The 19,958-nt window shown below is 32.4% G+C and overlaps 1 protein-coding gene across 2 annotated transcripts in view; it reads right to left on the bottom strand.

Moving 5' to 3' along the window:
* LOC139498744 (sushi, von Willebrand factor type A, EGF and pentraxin domain-containing protein 1-like) overlaps positions 1 to 19,958 on the bottom strand; it is a 49,518-nt gene that overhangs the window by 17,636 nt on the left and 11,924 nt on the right. For both annotated transcript variants that reach the window (XM_071287283.1, XM_071287291.1), the window contains exons 14-25: positions 19,227 to 19,451; positions 17,589 to 17,750; positions 15,516 to 15,677; positions 14,101 to 14,262; positions 13,475 to 13,615; positions 12,662 to 12,775; positions 11,747 to 11,860; positions 11,128 to 11,329; positions 10,781 to 10,938; positions 10,331 to 10,526; positions 5,900 to 6,072; positions 5,300 to 5,536 (exon numbers count right to left, since the gene is read on the bottom strand). In XM_071287283.1, coding sequence (XP_071143384.1) covers positions 5,300 to 5,536; positions 5,900 to 6,072; positions 10,331 to 10,526; positions 10,781 to 10,938; positions 11,128 to 11,329; positions 11,747 to 11,860; positions 12,662 to 12,775; positions 13,475 to 13,615; positions 14,101 to 14,262; positions 15,516 to 15,677; positions 17,589 to 17,750; positions 19,227 to 19,451 — 2,046 coding nt within the window. The remainder of the gene's footprint in view (positions 1 to 5,299; positions 5,537 to 5,899; positions 6,073 to 10,330; positions 10,527 to 10,780; positions 10,939 to 11,127; positions 11,330 to 11,746; positions 11,861 to 12,661; positions 12,776 to 13,474; positions 13,616 to 14,100; positions 14,263 to 15,515; positions 15,678 to 17,588; positions 17,751 to 19,226; positions 19,452 to 19,958) is intronic.

Genomic DNA, 19,958 nt, shown 5'->3' with positions numbered 1-19,958 from the left:
GTCGCCAGCAATAATATTAAACGCCGCCACATTCTGTATGTACCTTTTCAAAGTCAGGAGACTGCAATTTTAAAAAGTGGTTGTCGTTTTGTTGCTATACTTTTTACAGTTTTGCTTTGAATCAGGCTGTTTATTTTTCTCCTTCAAATTATTTTACATTTTTCATTGCATGACCTTTTATAGCATACCACGTAAGCGGCATGGGTTTTATTCGTTGTTGAAGACTGTACGATGATATTTAGTTATTAACGGCTTCGTCAGGTGGTCGTTATGTCATTGACAATTATATCAAATCTTTTGATTTTTACATTTATCAATATGTACGAACGTTGTATGTTTGTTACGGATATTGCAACCAGTAATAATAAAACCACCCGACCAATACTTGAAAAGATACATCTATTTAATGCATGAAAACTTTAGATATTTGAATATTTTTTAAATCGGTATGAATATTGATTTTATTATCAATAGACAGATTATTGTTATAAACGTAGGTTCATTAACTGTACATTGTTCGACAACTGTGTTTACTGATAGATCAGTACAATGCACATTAAGCCTTTATCGTGGATGTCTTTATTCAAACCTGTTAGTACTGTATGATATGTACCTTACTCCTCTATTTTAGATGTCCCTTTTTTTTTTATTATTCGAGCGTCACTGATGAGTCTTTTGTATACGAAACGCGCGTCTGGCGTAAGTATAAAATTTCAATCCTGGTATCTATGATGAGTTTATGTACAACCACTGGGTCGATGCAACTGTTGGTTGAGTTTTAATTCCCCGAAGGTATCACCCGCCCAGGAGTCAGCAATTTTGTGTTGACTTGAGTTATCATTGATATATTCATAATTATTAATTAACTATTAACAGAACTTTTGAAATACTAAGACTTTTGTACCTCAGGAATAGATCACTTAAACTGTAATTTGTAAAACTTTGAGGAATTTTTGTTCCTCAACGCTCTTTAACTTCGTACTTTATTTGGCCTTTTTAATATATATTTATTTGAGCGTCACTGATGAGTCTTTTGTCAACGAAACGCGCGTCTGGCGTTAATATAAATCTCAATCCTGATAGCTTGGTGAGTTTATTTATTTTAAATCTGTTAGTACTGTATGATCGGTACCTTCCCCTTTGTGTTAGATGTTTTTTGTTGGATAATTGCGTTTACTGATAGATCAGTACAATGTACTCTATGCCATTATGTTAGATGTCTTTGTTCTAAACCTGTTAGTACTGTATGATCTTTACCTCACCCCTTTGTGTAAGATGTTTTTGTTCTATAACTGCGTTTATTGATAGATCGATACCTTCCCTTTTGTGTTAGATGTTTTTGTTGGATAATTGCGTTTATAAATAGATCGGTACCTTTCCCTTTATGTTAGATGTTTTTGTTGGATAGCTGTTAGTACTGTATAATCGGCACCTTCCCCTTTTGATGTTTTTGTTCGATAACTGCGTTTACTGAAATTGGTACCTTATGCCTTTTTGTTAGATGTTGTGTGTTTGTTTGAAAGCTGCGAGTACCGTTACATATAGATCGGTAGCTTATGGCTATGTAATAAAATTGAGAAAGGGAATGGGGAATGTGTCAAAGCGACAACAACCCGACCATAGAGCAGACAACAGCCGAAGGCCACCAATGGGTCTTCAATGTAGCGAGAAACTCCCGCACCCGTAGGTGTCCTTCAGCTGGCCCATAAAAATATGTATACTAGTACAGTGATAATGGACGTCATACTAAACTCCGAATTATACACAAGAAACTAAAATTAAAAATCATACAAGACTAACAAAGGCCAGAGGCTCCTGACTTGGGACAGGCGCAAAATTGCGGCGGGGTTAAACATGTTTATGAGATCTCAACCCTCCCCCTATACCTCTAGCCAATGTAGAAAAGTAAACGTATAACAATACGCACAATAAAATTCAGTTCAACGGAAGTCCGAGTCTGATGTCAGAAGATGTAACCAAAGAAAATAAACAAAATGACAATAATACATAAATAACAACAGACTACTAGCAGTTAACTGACATGCCAGCTCCAGACTTCAATTAAACTGATTGAAAGATTATGATTTCATCATATGAATATCAGGCACGATCCTTCCCGTTAGGGGTTTAGTATCATACCATCATAACATATATGAGAAGAACATAACCCGTGTCATGCCAACAACTGGTTTTTGAATAAATGTGTTTAGTTCCGATGCAAAGACCCTATAAGTGAATCAATATTAACGCCAAAATATGCAATCTTTAATGACCTGACAATAGTATCGTAACTAAATTCCGTCTTAATAAGTCTATTTAAAGGTTTTGTCAGTTTCTGAGGTGAATACTGACATTTTTGTGCTTTATAAAATATATTTCCATAACAAATTGGATGTGAAATACCTGAACGTATAAGAGGTCTGCATGTTGAGCTATATTTACGAATGATGTCCTTATATCGATGATAAAATTTAGAAAATAGGTTGTTTGTTTAGCGCATGTTTGATAACTGCGAGTTCTGGTAGATCGGTAGCCTATTTCTTTATGCCTTTATGGAAAATGTCTTTTTTTTTCGTACTATTTGCCAATAAGTCAAGCTGGGGCCTGTAATAACTTAGGATAAAGTATGGGTTTGGTCATTGTTGAAAGCCGTACGATGACCGTAGTTGTTTACGTCGTTGTCCTTTAGTTTCTGATGGATTCATGCTTTTCTTTTCTATAACACATTTGTAATACTTATATGTAATATGAGCCAAGTATTGCTTATACCAACATTCATTCCAGCTTTTAAATCATCATTAATGTTATGATACATCCTGGATATATATTTTACTAACTTATACAGACTAAGCTTGCTTTATCTTGATGTTAATTTCTATGGCATTTGGCCTCCAACAATCAGCAAATCTCATACAACATAGCAAGCTATAAAAACCCGGATATAATACATGCATAGTTGTTATGTAATCGGTTGATTGGTTTGTAACAGTCTAGTTGATATTATTTAACAGTGTTATCATTTGTGTTTATTCCCTAGCATTTTGGGGACAAAACAATCAGTATGTGATATATTTGTACCTAAAAGATGATGTGTCTTATCATATTTGATAACTTTTTTAACAGTTTATTTCTTGGCAGAGTTTCAATGGGTTATTGTTGACTAAATGTCGATTATCTTTATAGTTCACAAGTACTATAAAGTAAAATTACAAAAATTCTGAACTCCTAGGAAAATTCAAAACGGAAAGTCCCTAATTAAATGGCAAAATCAAATAATAAAACACATCAAACGAATGGACAACAACTGTCATATTCCTGACTTGGTACAGGCATTCTCAAATGTAAAAAATGATCGATTGAACCTGGTACTAGATGTACAATATACTGCGAAATTGGGATAAAAACTCTAATTTGGCATTAAAATTAGAAAGATCATATCATAGGGAACATGTGTACTAAGTTTCAAGTTGATTGGACTTCAACTTCATCAAAAACTACCTTGACGAAAACTTTAACCTGAAGAGGGACAGAGGGACGAAGAGACGCACATACCAGAAAACATAATGCTCTTTACTATCGTAGATGGTGCATAACAATAAGGAGATTTTGTCAATGAGATACTTACTATCCTCTAGTTCAAATGACGAACATGTCTGTTAAATATAAATGCAAAATATTGTAACCGTTTTACAGGATTATAATTAGAACTCACTAAGCGCTGAACTTTTTTGATTGATTTTTTCAATTTATGAATACCAAAAATGGTACTATAGTACTTAATGTTACTGAAAAATAATCAAAAGTTAAACTGAAATGAAAAACATACACTGTTTTTATCTGTTCTTTTTTGCTTGTAAACATGTTTGTTTGTTATGTTATGTTATGTTATTTAGTTTGTTTTGTTTTTGTTTTTTGAAGGTAGGGAGTTTGATTATTATTTCTATTTTACATTGTACTGAAAATTTATTCATTGCATATGATTACGAGATGCCGACTGGAAAACAACTGCCATATTACAGGCATTTTACGAAAAACGTGATGGGTAAATCATGGTTTGAAAGCTAGCTCAACTTCCCACTTGTATGACAGTTGTATGTAGTTCCGTTATATTCACAAAAGTGTGCGAGTATCCCAAACAGACATAAAAATCTAACGTAAAAATAATAATGTTTGTTACTTAGGTCAACTGCATACATTTGTATTACTAAAACCTCTGTATAAGTTCTTGACTGAATGGAATTCACGATATGTAACACTTTACCTTTGGACGCTCATGGTTGATTTCAAATTAAAACAAAGTCTTCGACGAGTATTTTAAAGGATGACCGGCTAGGTAAGGATAAGCACCCAGATTCAACAAAGTTTATAAACGGTTTTCTGCACTCTTCTCTTTAAAATATGTTTATCTAGTAATATTATAGAGAAAAGAGTTGTTTACCGAAGTTGAAATTTGATGACTAAAATAAATATATAAATACAGTTAAATAAATGGTGAATATATATGTACATTGGACAAAGATGAAGGGGTTTAACGCAAGAACAATAAAGTGAAACTACCTAAATTTGAACTTGATCTCAATTTTGTGTTAATAACTAAGCATTGTGTATAAGATTCGTAACATTTGGTTGAAGCAAACTAAAGTTAGAGAATGGAAACAAAAAATACAGTATTTTTTCCATTTGTAAAGGAGCATAACTCTAGAACGATATAAATGATGCCACCAAAATTCAAACTTAAGCGGAAACCAATTTTAAGACGTACGTACGGGCGAAAAAAACGGACATGGGTAAAACTTAACTCAGCTACTGGTGTTTTTTCTATTTTCTTTTGTTTAAGGCTGATAAATAAATAAATATCCATATCTAAATACTTACCTATAAGATTGTTCTCGATTCAGAAGCATTAATAAAGCAATTCTAATTTACATTTTTAAATTCACCTTATTATGGCATCCATTATTGCACCATGCATAAGTATTTTGCCAAGAAAATCAAAATAATGTAGTTGAAATACCTTCTGTTCATTCCTGATTGGTGGAGAAATGTGTATATTGCATAATAATATGTTCAAAAACATGTCATAATTTTACATTAATTTCTTTTTTTAAATGGAAAACATATAATAAATTATATGCATGCATTTTTGATTTACCATTTTATTAAGCATTTCTATAACTAAAGCATAAATAAGCAATACTAGTTTTAGGTAATCTCAAAGCTAGAATGTAACTGCTTGCAGCTGTCCTAATGCCATACAAAGTGAATACACGCTGGGTCTATCCATACCCATATCCTATACCTTGACAAAATCCCGAGGGATTCGGCTGTAAATCTCCATGAAGCCCTGATTGTACGTCAGGCCACGCTATGATGTCACCTAAGTTCTTATCACATGTGACTATCATGGTTTCTATCTCCGATTGGGTAAGTTCTTTAGACCACACATTAAGGTTTGTAAGGAGTCCTACAAATGATTCCGTTGGACTAAGGGTACCACCTTTATCCTGTTCCTGTCCTATCATAACCTTTCCACCACCTGTAAATATACATTCAAATATTCTGACTTGGTTTTGGTCAGCTAGGCATTGTGCTTTTATAAAGGCTTGTATATTCACATCAAATACTATTGACTATAGTTAACTTTTATTTTCTAAGCGGAGGTAGTGTTCGTACTTGTCTTATTGACACTCATACCACATCTTCTGATATCTTTTATAAACATTTTCTTTATGAGCCATTATTTAAAATTTGCGATATTGGACAAAGCAAATTTACAATTTAAAAAAAAAATGTTACTTGTACATGTAATTTATTGGAAGGGAAATGACTGAAATGCGTCCACCATATACCAAACGTTTGTCAACTGTTTGCACTAGGTACTTTCGTTGAGGCTATTTACCTTTTATTGTTTCTCCTGCAGCTAAATTATACCCCTCGTCCCATAGAAATGCATTTTTGTAAATTTTCCAAGCTCCCTTTTCTGTAGACCACGTGACTAACACATGATGCCATGTTCCATCGTTCACCTTCACATCGGTGTTTATCTTTTTGTTATTAACATAAATTACAAATCTGAAGCGAGAAAATGACGGAAGTGATTGTACAATTCAGCAATTATTTAATAGTAAAAAAAACCCCAAAAAACTACTAAATTACCAAAATTCAATATGGAATGTCTTTTAAAACATGGCAAAATCAAAAGCACAAACACATCTAACGAATGGAAAATAGTGTTCATATTCCTGACTTGGCATATCCTCATGTAGAAAATGATGGATTAAACCTTTAAGTTTAATAGATCTTTATTGTTTATAACTGACAACAGGTTGTCCAGAAAATCTTATTGTGATGTATTTCCTATTGCCAATTGGTAATGGTGATGAAAATTTAAATAAAGGCAACAGTAGTATACCGCTGTTCAAAACTCATGTATCCATGGACAAAAAACAAAATCGGGGTAACAAACTAAAACCGAGGGAAATGCATTAAATATAACAACGACACAACACTAAAATGTAACACACACAGAAACTGACCAAGCATCAGACAAAATCCCACGAGAATAACAAATATAACATCAAAACCAAATACATGAATTTGGGATAGACAAGTACCGTGATACGTCTTATCGCAATGTGAATTTACAGTTTTAAATTAGAGTTTAAAATCTCAATATCATAAATATTTGTTTGAGTCCTAGCACGTTATAACGAATTAACGTATATGTGGAGTAAGTCTTTTTTCTTTTATCCCTATATTTCCACTGGAGAAGGATCGTGGATTTTTTAGATTTGTTTAGAATTTGCAGATATTGAGTTCAAACTATGCAGACCATTTAATCATTATATTGATTACTTAATTTTGACAAGAATTATTTAACAGCAAAACATATGAAAAAAATAGGGGAGATACAACCGTATAAAAAAACGTTCTGTAAAAAAATCGAGTTTGGCTTTTAAATTAAAAAGATCATATCACAGGGAACATGTGTACTAAGTTTCAAGTTGATCGGACTTCAACTTCATTTAGAGCTACCTTGACCAAAAACTTTAACCAAAAACTTTAACCTGAATATTGCACTACCATTTTCTATGCTCAGTGGACCGTATATCTGGGTCATAAATCTAACTTGGCATTAACATTAGAAAGATCTTACATGTATCATAGGAAACATGTGTACTAAGTTCTTTAACTTCATCAAAAACTACCTTGACTAAAACGTTAACCTGAAGCGGGACAGACAGACGAACGGACGGACAGACCAGAAAACATAATAGTTATCACCATCCTCATCAAAAGTGGAAATATAATACTATAAGATTCCCACGATGTGATGGTGACACACATAGTTTTATAAGGGTCTGGATGGGGGGGGGGGGGGGGGGGGGGTCCGTTATTCTGTAAACATTTAATTTTCACCCCTTTCTTCTCTAATCTTCATTTTTTTGCCTGTTATTCTCTAATCTTCATTTCTTAAGGGCATTATTCTTTAATCATTTAACCCCATCCAAACACTCTTTTATGATGCAAACATGGATGACGATACAGCACTTTATCCTTATTATTACTATTATGGAACGCTCCCCGCTCTTACCTTCCTGGTGTGTCGTGGAAGCATACGGAAGAAATTAATGATATAAACTGAATAGTAACAATATATTACTATGTTTTATACTATTTATCTGTATTAATAGTGCAAATGAAAGATTTGTTTTTGGAGAAATGAAATTCCAATTGGCGCTGTCTATGGAAGAAGCATATCGATAAAAACTTTTCTTATATCACATAGCGATATTGTCTAATATCAATTGTAAATATGCAGACAATCCATGCGGAAAATTTTGTTTTCGGCAACAAAAAATTAAGAAAATACTAATTTTAAAACTTATTGTTCAAATATAAACAACAATTGAGTCTAAATATACATGCAGAAGTTAGTTAGAAGCTTACGGTTATGTCACTGTAAAATTTGAAGTGCTGTGTTTTTCTTATATACATAAATAAACAATGCGATACTTTTAAAATATCAATGCGATACTTTTAAAATATCATAGCGGTGTTTTTGTTATATCAATATTAGTACCGATTAGTATTAATATTAGACTGTTGTACCCATATTTTGACAATTTTACCTATTATGTCTGTTTTGTTCACGCATCGTTGTAAATATGACAGAATTTGATGAGACTGTCATACACGTGAAAGGTGAAGTGCTATAAAACCAGGTTCAATCAACCATTTTCAAAATTTGAAAATGCCAGTACCGAGTCAGAAATATGACAGTTGTTATCCATTCGTTTGGTGTGTTTTATCATTTGATTATACCATTTGATAAGGGACTTTCTGATTTGAATTTTCCTCGGATTTCAGTATTTTTTTTAATTTTACTTCTTAGTAGTATTGTATGTAAATAAACAGTTTTAAGACCATTGCTTAAATTCAAATTGTTTTTGGTAACATCTTACAAATTTCTCAATTGGTTTTGGAATCAAATCTAATCAAATAAGAGTAATAAACAATGCCGTAATCAAATAATCAAATAGCTAAGTATCAAAATGATTAACCTGTACTTTTGAATCTCCTTCTTTTTTTTTTTTTAAATAAGACCGTTGGTTTCCCTGTTTGAATGGTTTAACACTACCAATGTTCTTGTTCCTATATAGCGTGGTGTTCGCTGTGAGCCAAGGCTCCGTGTTTAAGACCTACTTTGATCTATAATGGTTTACTTTAAACAAATTATTACTTTCAAGTTTGATGGAAAGTTGTCTCATTCGAACTCATGCACCATCTTCTTATATCTATAAATCTTTAAAATTTCCCCTTATAAATAACTGCTTTCCATTCCTCCAACTGAGCAATCTAAATATATGAATATAGAAAAGATATATAGATATAGGAAGATGTGGTGTGAGTGCCAATGAGACAACTCTCCATTCAAATAACAATTAAAAAAAAAGTAAACCATGATCATAGGTCAATGTACGGCCTTTAACACGGAGCCTTGGCTCACACCGAACAACAAGCTATAAAGGGCCCCAAAATTACTAGTGTAAAACCATTCAAACGGGAAAACCAACGGTCTAATCTATATAAAAAAAAACGAGAAACGAGAAACTCGTATATATTACATAAACAAACGACAACTACTGTACATCAGATTCCTGACTTTGGACAGGTACAAACATTTGCAGCGGGATTAAACGTTTTAATGGATCCAAACCTTCTCCCTTTTTCTGAAACAATAGCATAACATCACAACATAGAAAAACACACGACAAAATATGAATTGGCAGACTTAACTCCATCAAAAAACGTAAATTTATACACAATGAACGAATGAACGAATATACACATTTCTAACGTCAAAGGACATTTACATCTTATTTATTTGTGTTCTAAACATTTTTTTTAGTACTCCGAGGGCATTGAAGAAATGAATTTATAACAAGCGATACGGATTGTTATTTTGCACTAAGAAAAGTTCGCGTATTTATACGATCGGTTACTAGCCAAAAACGAAAGTTAAATCTCTGTGGCAACAATACATCGGAATACCCTCACGGTCATCGCGATGTAAAAGAGCGTCCAGGCGGCGAGCTGATTATGTTCATAGAGATATCGATTTACCAGCGGGGAAAAGTCTTTGATATCCAAAAAGAACTGTCTTCCTTCTCAATATCTTTTGCTATGTTAATAATAAATTTATTTTCTGTTTGACAAGATTTTTGATTTTCGTTGTATCTGAAAATTGGCGTAGCAAACAATTGAATTCATCTCAATTGCATTCCACTGAATTTGCTACATGATATTTATAGAATGTGTACATCTACAAATGATAAAACGTGCATTTATGTTTCATTTATTCAATAATTCAATTTTCTCGTTTAAATACACCTTGCTTGTTATTACATAAAATAACTCATGAAAATTATACACCAGACGTATGTCATGTTAAATGTCACCCTGTTTTAAGAGTCATTACTTTATACCGAGAAATCTGCCTTTCTTCGTACAAATGCTAACATTCGTCTGAAATTTCCCACAATGCAACTCGTTGATATAAGACAATATCGCTCGTTGGGTATAAGAAAAGCTTTTATCGAATCGCTTCTTCCATAGACTGGCTAATATAACGCACAAGAACTGCAAGTTATAGATCAATAATGATATCCCTGCTACAAGTATTCGTTAGAATGGAAATTAATAATTATAATCAGAAGTGAGAATGCATCACAGATGAATGGAAACACGTACACACGTTAACCAGTAAAGAGTGTAATAGAAATTAATAATGTGATTTTAATAATTGATAGTGCATTGTTTTACTCACCCATCATAATTCGTTATTGTCAATGCGTTATCAAATTCTCCTACAGAATAGGAGAAAGGTGTACCCTGGTTTATCTCATCAGCTGTCCTGATCCAAAAACCAATAGAAAAGGCTGACATCTCTCTGCCCATTTTAAATGTTGAATAATTTATTGTCCCCGAACTAGGGAAGTCAAGCAAATATTTGCTGTCAAGTTCTGAAATTCAAAACCGCATGTTTATGTATCTTTATTTTACCTCGTTAATTTTCACCGGATTTGCTTAAAAGTTTTCAATCTTCAACTACTGGTAGTTAATTTTAATATAATGTCAATTAATAATGTTAGAATTTAAAATAAACTCAATGAAATGATACAAACAAGAAAAAGTTGCTAATGTCAATAATTAAAGTTTATTTCTACATTTGATTTTTTGTGTGTGTGTTTTTTCAATCTTTTTATCTTGTAAGTACCTGTTTCACAGAGTCTTCCAGAAAATGTTTGAGGACAAATGCATTCGAATGAATTAATGCGATCCACACATGTAGCACCTTGGAAACAGGGCAACGAAGCACATTCGTCAATTTCATTCAGACACTGTTTTCCTGTGTACCCTGGCATGCATACACAGCTACAAAGAAAATTAAGTGTATAGATTAAAACATTATAGCTACGAAATCAGTAAATGTGTTATATATCGTAAAACGCATTATATATTAAAATAATGATAATTTCTTGCTTTTCAATACTTTAAGGTATTAATACTTTATAATTTCTTATTAAACAGAATTATGTGTGATATGAATCTTTTGATGTATACCTGAATCCTGCTACTTCATCAACACAGGTACCATCATTCCGACAAGGTCCTGATGAACAGTCATCATTGTTGATCTCACAGTTTACACCAGAGTATCCATTGGAACATTGACAGTTGTATCCCTGTAACGTATTTACACATATACCTTCATGCTGACATTGTGCGTTCTTACAGTCGTCTTTTAGCCGTTCACATCTTGGACCTGACAAAAAGCATGGGTGTCGGCACTTAGTAATTTAGATAAAGAAAATATTAAACTGTTAAACAAGTAGGTAAACATATCTTGAACCACTGAAAACGATTCTTATGAAAACATTCGTTAATTTTAAAAATACCCATTATGTAAAAAAAAAAAAGAGCGAAAAAAACAAAAACACATGACTGCTTTCCTAAATACAAATCAAACTGAATCGTTCATTGTAGACAAAATTAGAAGTTGTAGCTCTATATATCTACATATTTTTCCGTTCACGAACCTCTTTTTGATTGATAAGCTTGGTTTATCAAATTTAAACGTCAAGTATACTCTTGAAATGGAAAACCTCCATTATATAAAGCATAATGAGACAAAATCTTTTAAACATATTGAAAACAATTAAAACATTAAAAATAGTAATACCTTCATACTCTGGAAGACATGAACAGTTATAGTTATTGACACCATCTACACATGTCCCGTTGTTTACACACGGTTGTCCTAAACATTCGTCAATATTTACTTCACACTTTTTGCCTTAAAACAAAATATATATTCATATTATTCTAGGATGACGTGTTTAACCATAAAGTTATACAAAAAAGAAATTATACCTCTCGAATTATTGAATACAAATTGAACAGTTTTTTCTTATTGAAAGCACATTTTTTCAATATATATACATCAAACATTATTTCAAGTAATTCGGGAAAAATGTATTTTAGATATTTACTCATCGCTTTGTATTGCTTTACAGCAGATTTCAGTCAGTATGTAGCTAATGGTAATATCTTTGGTTAGCTTGCTTGTTAGCTGAACCGTGAAGTCATTGTTAGGTTAGGTATACTACCCTCCTTTTAAAGTAGCTTAGTCCTACAGAGAGATAGATTTTTTATCTGTTGGGCTAGTCTACTATTAAAGGAGGGAAGTTTACCTTACCTAACAACGACTTCACGGTTCAGCTAACAAGCAAGCTAACCAAAGATATTACCATTAGCAACATACTGACTGAAATCTGCTGTAAAGGTTACATTTTTGTATATATATATATAGTTTTGTATCTGTAAATCATTCATTCAAGGGGTCAGGAGCTTGAAATTTAATTTGATAATTAAGCAAAGGACAGAAACTTACCATGGACACCCCCTTTTCTGAATGGAGGTGTATTATGCTGTAGCTGATAGGAATAGAAAATAGACAAAATGTCAACGTTACCTTAGTGTCAAAGTTCCTATAGCAAGCAAATTCTGTATAAGTCACTGTTAAAATAAACTACAAATGAACTAGTCGGTAACTGTAAAATTATCAAAAGTCGATCCATATAATACGCTTAAGTACCTGTAAATCCATCTACACATTTACATGAGTAATCCACTTTAAGGTCTACACAACTGCCTCCATTGAAACATGGATCAGATTCACATTCGTCCAGTTCTTTCTCGCAATATGCACCTAAGAAAAAGTAAAATAACAAAAAAAAACTGAACTCCGAGGAAAATTCAAAACGGAAAGTGCCTAATCAAATTGCAAAGTCAAATGATAAAACACATCAAACGAATGGACAACAACTATCATATTTCTGACTTAGTACAGGCATTTTCAAATGTAGAAAACAGTAAATTGAACAACATGGTTTTATAGGTGCTAAACCTCTCACTTTTATGACAGTCGCATCAGATTAGATAGTTGGATTAAAACCAAGTCCCCATTTTCAGAACAGTGTTCGTTCTAAAACTTTGATGTATTTGGCATTTTATTTAGTACTTATATTTAATGTGTGTGAAATCGAGCTATGATTTATCTATTTCGAAACTTAACGACGTGCAAAACGTTAATACATATTGGGCCACACTTAAAAAAAATAGGTTTGCCCAAACCCTGCCCAACATTGAGACAGTGGGTAGGTAGGTAGGCATTTTCTTTTCTTTTTTTTTGGCATAGAGAAATTTAAGTATCAGATGTTTATTAGTCTTTATGCCTATCTGAATAAAAAAAAATATTTTCACATCAGGGCAATAAAAGATTTTGAGTAGGCAGCTATTTTCTGGATAGGTAGGGTTAGGGCAAACAAACATATTCTTTTTTATGGCCTGGTATGTTTGTCAAACATATATCAGACTGAATATATAGATGGATTGCATTCATATTTACCCGTATAACCTAGAGCACAAATACACCTTATTCCAAATCCTCCTTGGCTTCTACATGTTGCTCCATTTTTACACGGTTTGGCAAAACATTCATCAAAGTCTACTTCAACTGGAATATCTGACTGGTAATCAGTGTAAGAACCTTTACAAAATTGAATATAAACAAAAATTAAAACACTACAGCTCGGAATAGATGACTACATCAAACCACCAATGGCTACATAAAACCACTAGACAGCCTGACTACGTCTAATCATTAGACATTGTGGATATCTTTAACAATTAGACAGTGCGACTACCTTTTACCATTATACAGTGTGACAACCTTTTACTAATAGACAATGTGATTATTTTTTACCATTATACAGTGTAACTACGTCATTATTAGACTGTGAGATTACCTTTCACATTAGACAGTGTAAGAAATTGTTCTCTATGCTGCAAGATGTTAATTTCTTACCAACTTTTGTATATCTATAACACTTCTTATACTAAGTATTAACTAAAAAATAAAACCTGAACTATCAAGACTTTTTTAATCATATGCTTGTGTAATGTCCATTTTTAGGTATTTAAAACAGAAAGAACAAGAAAGTCGCCTACAATAATGTTTGTTATCATATTTACCTTGGCACTCGGACACATCAGTACTTGCAATATCTAATGTATTGCCTTCACCAGGACAGTCCAAACAGAATGTTTTCCCTGCATCGAACTGGTATGTTCCTTTTGGGCAAGGTAAACAGGGTTCTAACCCTGTCTTAGATGCATATCCTGAGCTACATTCAGCTGAAAAAAGTTTTTTTTTCATCAAATAATCTATAGATTTATGGTACATGGACAATGAAACATTTCATGTTAATGCTTTAACAGTATTATCTATTCTAATACATGTGATGACTACTGCAAAATTAGCCATATAAAGTCTCTGTTTATGTTAAGGTTCATTAAATGGTACAATTCTGTTTTCCTTTCTGGAATCATTTTCGAAAACTGCATGGTAAACTTTTGTATTTGCATTACAAAATATTGAAATGCACGGATACGATTTTTCTACATATCTAATATATTAACGATTCTAAAAATCATGTATTAATTTAAACAGATTATTGTATAATATATTTTTGATATCATTACATATACCAACTAAAAAAAGGCAACAGTGCGTTGTTCAAAAGTCATAAATCGGTTTAAAGAAAACAAATCCGGATTACAAACTAAAACCAAGGGAAACACATTAACGGAATAACAGAAAAACTGAAGTGCAACAAAAACAAACGCCAACACACATAAAAACGTCCTATTTGATAACAACTGCCATGTTCCTGACCTAGAACAGGGAGTATTAAGAAAAAAATTGTGTTGAGTCTAGTTTATGGCTAGCCAAACCTCCTGCTTATATGGTAAAGTTAAAATACAGCAATAGATGTCAAATATATTGTGCAGAGAATGAAAGAGGTATTCTATTATTAGCGTTGCCATATGTTACTTCAATAAAAACCACATTACTGCCGTATTAATGATATACTTTAATTTGAAGAAAGGTATATATTTAGGTTTGATATTTTATTTTTTTTATACAAACTTAAATTGACATTTTGAATCAGAGTGTTGCTTTTTATATATTTTTTTAACTTGACAATGTCAAATGACCCTATGTACCGTCTTTCAATGTAATTGTTTTACTTTGGATAGATTTATTTAAGCAAGATATATTTTTCTTATTGAATGTTCCTACTCCTGAACCAGTAGAAGCCATATACTAGAAGTTTCCACTACCAAATATCAAACACAATTATGTTGTTGTTGTGGTTTCCCTCGGTTTTAGTTTTTAACATGGAATTTTTTCTCCAAATCGATTTATGACTTTTTAACAGCGGTATACTACTATTGCCTTTATTAACATTATCTCATATAATCCTTGGCTAGCAGATGACAAATACTGTCTTAACCATAAGTTACGTAAATTAATCTTTGAAACATATACGACTTCTACGGGTTAAGCAATAGTTAACTGATAGGATGTTATCATACTGTTTTACCTCTACACATGCTTAGTCTTCTGGTACCCCTTCTTAATGTTGTGGTACTTCTAGGACAATTATTGCATGTTGTCTGCCCATAAAGGTTTTGGTATGAGCCCTTTGGACATGTTGTACATTGCTCTATACCGTCATTAGAGAATGTTCCAGGGAGACATTGAGCTAAAAAAAACATGAATAAATTATCAAATAAATGATATAATCAATGAGGAAATCAGTTCTAAATATGTTGCATTCTTATTGAAAAATATATTTTTATTCGTTCCTATCAATGTGTCAAAAATATCAAAGAAAATCTTAAAGTTGCACTCAAACAATCATTCATTCTAATAAAATTGAGAATGAAAATAGGGAATGTTGTCAAAGAGACAACAACCCGACCAAATGGCAGATCTAGACAACAGTCGAAGGTCACTAATGTGTCTTCAACGCAGCGAGAAAATCCCACACCCTGTATAAGTATACTATGAGTTACAATTTATGACAAAAATCAGCAAACACCCATCAAAACAACATCTGATACACAAATTTAATAATACTTTTAGATATTTGTATGACATTTTAGCTCTCAATAATGACGACTTCAGTATGTATACTAAAGAAATTTATCCTGTTAAACTTACTTTTAAATAAAGCTAATACTAACTATGACCACTGCCCTTTCCTCGTTCTTGATATCTATATCATTAACGGAAAGGTTAATACTAAAATTTATGATAAAAGAGATGATTTTTCATTTCCTATCGTTAATCATCCATTTTTAGATGGTGACGTTCCCTTGTCTCCATCTTACGGTGTTTATATATCTCAACTTGAACGATTCGCTCGTGTATGTAACAATGTTTTAGATTTTAACGAGAGAAATTTATGTATTACTGAAAAATTATTACACCAAGGTTTTCGATATCACAAACTAGTCAAAACATTTAATAAATTTTATCATCGGTCGGGTATAAGGAGATCATTCGTAAATATAGATCAACATGTAGACTTCTCATACGTTCAGGTATTTCTCATCCAATTTTTATGGAAATATTCTTACAAAGCACAAAAATGTCAGTATTCACCTCAGAAGCTAACAAAACCTTATAATAGACTTATTAAGAAGGGATAATATCATATAGTTACAATACTGTTGTCAGGTCATTAAAGATTGCATATTTTGGCGTTAATATTGATTCACTTATAGGGTCTTTGCATCTGAACTGAACACATTTATTTAAAAAAAACAGTTGTTGGCATGACACGGGTTATGTTCTTCTCATATATGTTATGATGGTATGATACTAAACCCCTAACGGGAAGAATTGTGCCTGATATTCATATGATGAAGACATAATCTTTCAATCAGTTTAATTGAAGTCTGGAGCTGGCATGTTAGTTAACTGCTAGTAGTATGTTGTTATTCATGTATTATTGTCATTTTGTTTATTTTCTTTGGTTACATCTTCTGCCATCAGACTTGGACTTCTCTTGAACTGAATTTTAATGTGCGCATTTTTATGCGTTTACTTTTCTACATTGGCTAGAGGTATAGGGGGATGATTGAGATCTCATAAACATGTTTAACCCCGCCGAATTTTTCCGCCTGTCCCAAGTCAGGAGCCTCTGGCCTTTAAATTTGTTAGTCTTGTATTATTCTTAATTTTAGTTTCTTGAGTACAATTTGGAGTTCAGTATGGCGTTCATTATCACTGAACTAGTATATATATTTGTTTAGGGGCCAGCTGAAGGACGCCCCCGGGTGCGGGAATTTCTCGCTGCATTGAAGACCTGTTGGTGACCTTCTGCTGTTGTCTGTTCTATTGTCGGGTTGTTATCTCTTTGAACCATTCCCAATTTCCATTCTCAATTGTATTGACAATGATTTATAATACGTCTAATATCGTTTCAAAATGGTAATACAAAACAGCTGTTCTATACTAAAAAGCTGGGTTGTTTTGTCATGTTCCATTTGGAAAGAAAGGTATATAATATTTTCTGGTATTTTCGTTCTTGCCAATACTATTGTTTCTTTAATAATTTGGACAGAGAGTGTATTATTGACTTTGAATTCATTTATCAGTATCTTACCTTTACAGTCATCTTTACTTCTGGAGTTACTGCGATGTGTCGATGTTAAATTAGGACATAAATGACAAGTGTATTGTCCTTCCTCCGGTTGATATGATCCTCCAAGACAATTCTCACATTTCTGTCGTAGTACATTGAAAAATGTACCACCAGGACATCTAACTGAAAACATAATATGAAGATTTTTCATCAGTTTATTCTATATTATGTTTTTATTTTTTGTTTTAAATAGATCAAATTTAAGGCAGAATGGTTCTTAACAATGGAAAATGTACTATTCTGAATCAGATCATTAAAATCTTTGAAATTTAAAATGTGAAAATAGGGATAATTCTTAAACAATCCCATAATCGAAGTGCACACTGTATGTGTTAAAAATTATAAAATTGTTACTATTTTCTTTTATCTTTTAACTATTTTGGCAGAAGAAATGACAAATTAAAAGTTCTTCAACATTTCATATAAGCAAATCAGGATCATGATTGCCATATATGATCTAAATGTGACACACTTCGAGTTGCTGATGTTTATACACATTTGGTGGTGTCAGATTATAGGAAAAGAAGAACGGGATGTAGGTGACGTAATATGGAACCTATCCGCCGTCATCTAGCTGTGAAACAAATATTCCATTTCGGTCAAACGACTCGTGATGACGTCCGTAACATTTTTGTTTAAACCTCACCACTTGGAACCATTGGTTTTAGCCTCTATCAAGAAAATCAATCTAGAAAAGCAAGCTCTGGAATATAGTATTAACTGGGATGTATATAATCCATAGTCTGCCGATACTGGAACGTTGCTTCATAGAAATTGTCTCAATTGGTAACGTTAAGCATGATAAAATCGTATAATTAAGCACATAACGGCTTACAAAATGTCATAAGAAACAAAGTGACAATCAAACAGTTTTCATAGTTACAGAAAGTTGTTCACTGAACAAGTAAATCGACCATGTTGTCCGAAACTAAAATCTGTATTATAAGTACAACATAAAAGAAGCCTTTAGGAGTTTGGGAAAAGTAACTTTAAAATTTTCTAAATCTAAGAAATTGAATGATTTCTATACTTCTGTTTCAATATATTTATGTGACTATCTTTCGAAAAAATAACACACTTGTCGCTGTGTACAAAAATTCTGTATTGATGCCAAAATTAAATAATATGTTAGTCAAAACAAGAATGTGTCCCTAGTACACGGATGTCCCATTCTCACTAACATTTTCTATGTTGAGTGGACCGTGAAAATGGGGTAAAAACTCTAATTTGGCTTTAAAAGTAGAAAGATCATATCACAGGGAACATGTGTACTAAGTTTCAAGTTGATTGGACTTCAACTTCATCAAAAACTTTAACCTGAAGTAGGACGACAGACGTACGGACAAACGGATGAACGGACGGACGAACAGACCAGAAAACATAATGTCCATAAATGGGGCATAAAACATAACAACTCGTTGTTGTATACGTATCTATACCATCGTCCTAAATCTTATATTGCTAGGCGGTCTTGTTTTTATTCTCAAGAGAACATACTGGTACTTCCAGAATCAAGAGTTGTGCGCACGAAAATCGGTATGTCTATCGTTTTATTCTGTTCTATTGTTTTTAAAACTTAACCATCTGAATAATACTTACTGCAAGACGTGTTAATCAGTATACTGCCTTTCTCACATTCCAACTTATGTTTTTCAGAATCATAGGAGATGTTAGAAAACTGCATTTTTGCATTTTTCATCTTTAAATCCCATGTTCCTTGTTGTGCCTCTATTTGTACAGTGTCAACCACTTGTTCCATCGAACTTTCTAATTTGTCTAGTTTCTTAGTGGGACTTTTGTCCTTATTTGGTTTCTTCATTTTACCTGTATAATATAACTAAGTAAGTTGCCTTCTAGACAGGGTTACTGAAATCCTTTAATTAGTCTTCATTTATGAAAGGTTAATCTAACTTTATCCTTCATTGAAAATATTCAATTAAAATTTCGGAAATACCGAACTTTTCCGAATAATGCAATCAAAATTTCAAAATAAAAGCAGTAGGAAGCAATTTGAAGACTTAATGAGCGGAACAAATAAAAACCCTCTCCCAAAAATCAAACAAATCCGAAATGAATAGAAGTATACGAAAAAAAATTAAAAAATGAAGAGACAATAAAAATTTACAAAGTTTATCAAACTTAATTTTCTTTAAGGAATTTCGCTTGTCATGTTTTGAAATTTTTTGTCAGATTTTCGGAATCCTCTATTTTATCCATTTGAATGCCTTAAAAAAAGCCCATTGACCCCCATTTTTCTTTTTATAAATCTTTTGCATGTATGATTATAAACCATCTGTAAAAGTCTTATAAAATCTTTGTTATTAAATCTTT

This window comes from Mytilus edulis, chromosome 1, assembly GCF_963676685.1.
Source record: "Mytilus edulis chromosome 1, xbMytEdul2.2, whole genome shotgun sequence".
Classification (NCBI taxonomy): Eukaryota; Metazoa; Mollusca; class Bivalvia; order Mytilida; family Mytilidae; genus Mytilus; species Mytilus edulis.
This window is presented reverse-complemented; position numbering and strand designations above follow the sequence as displayed.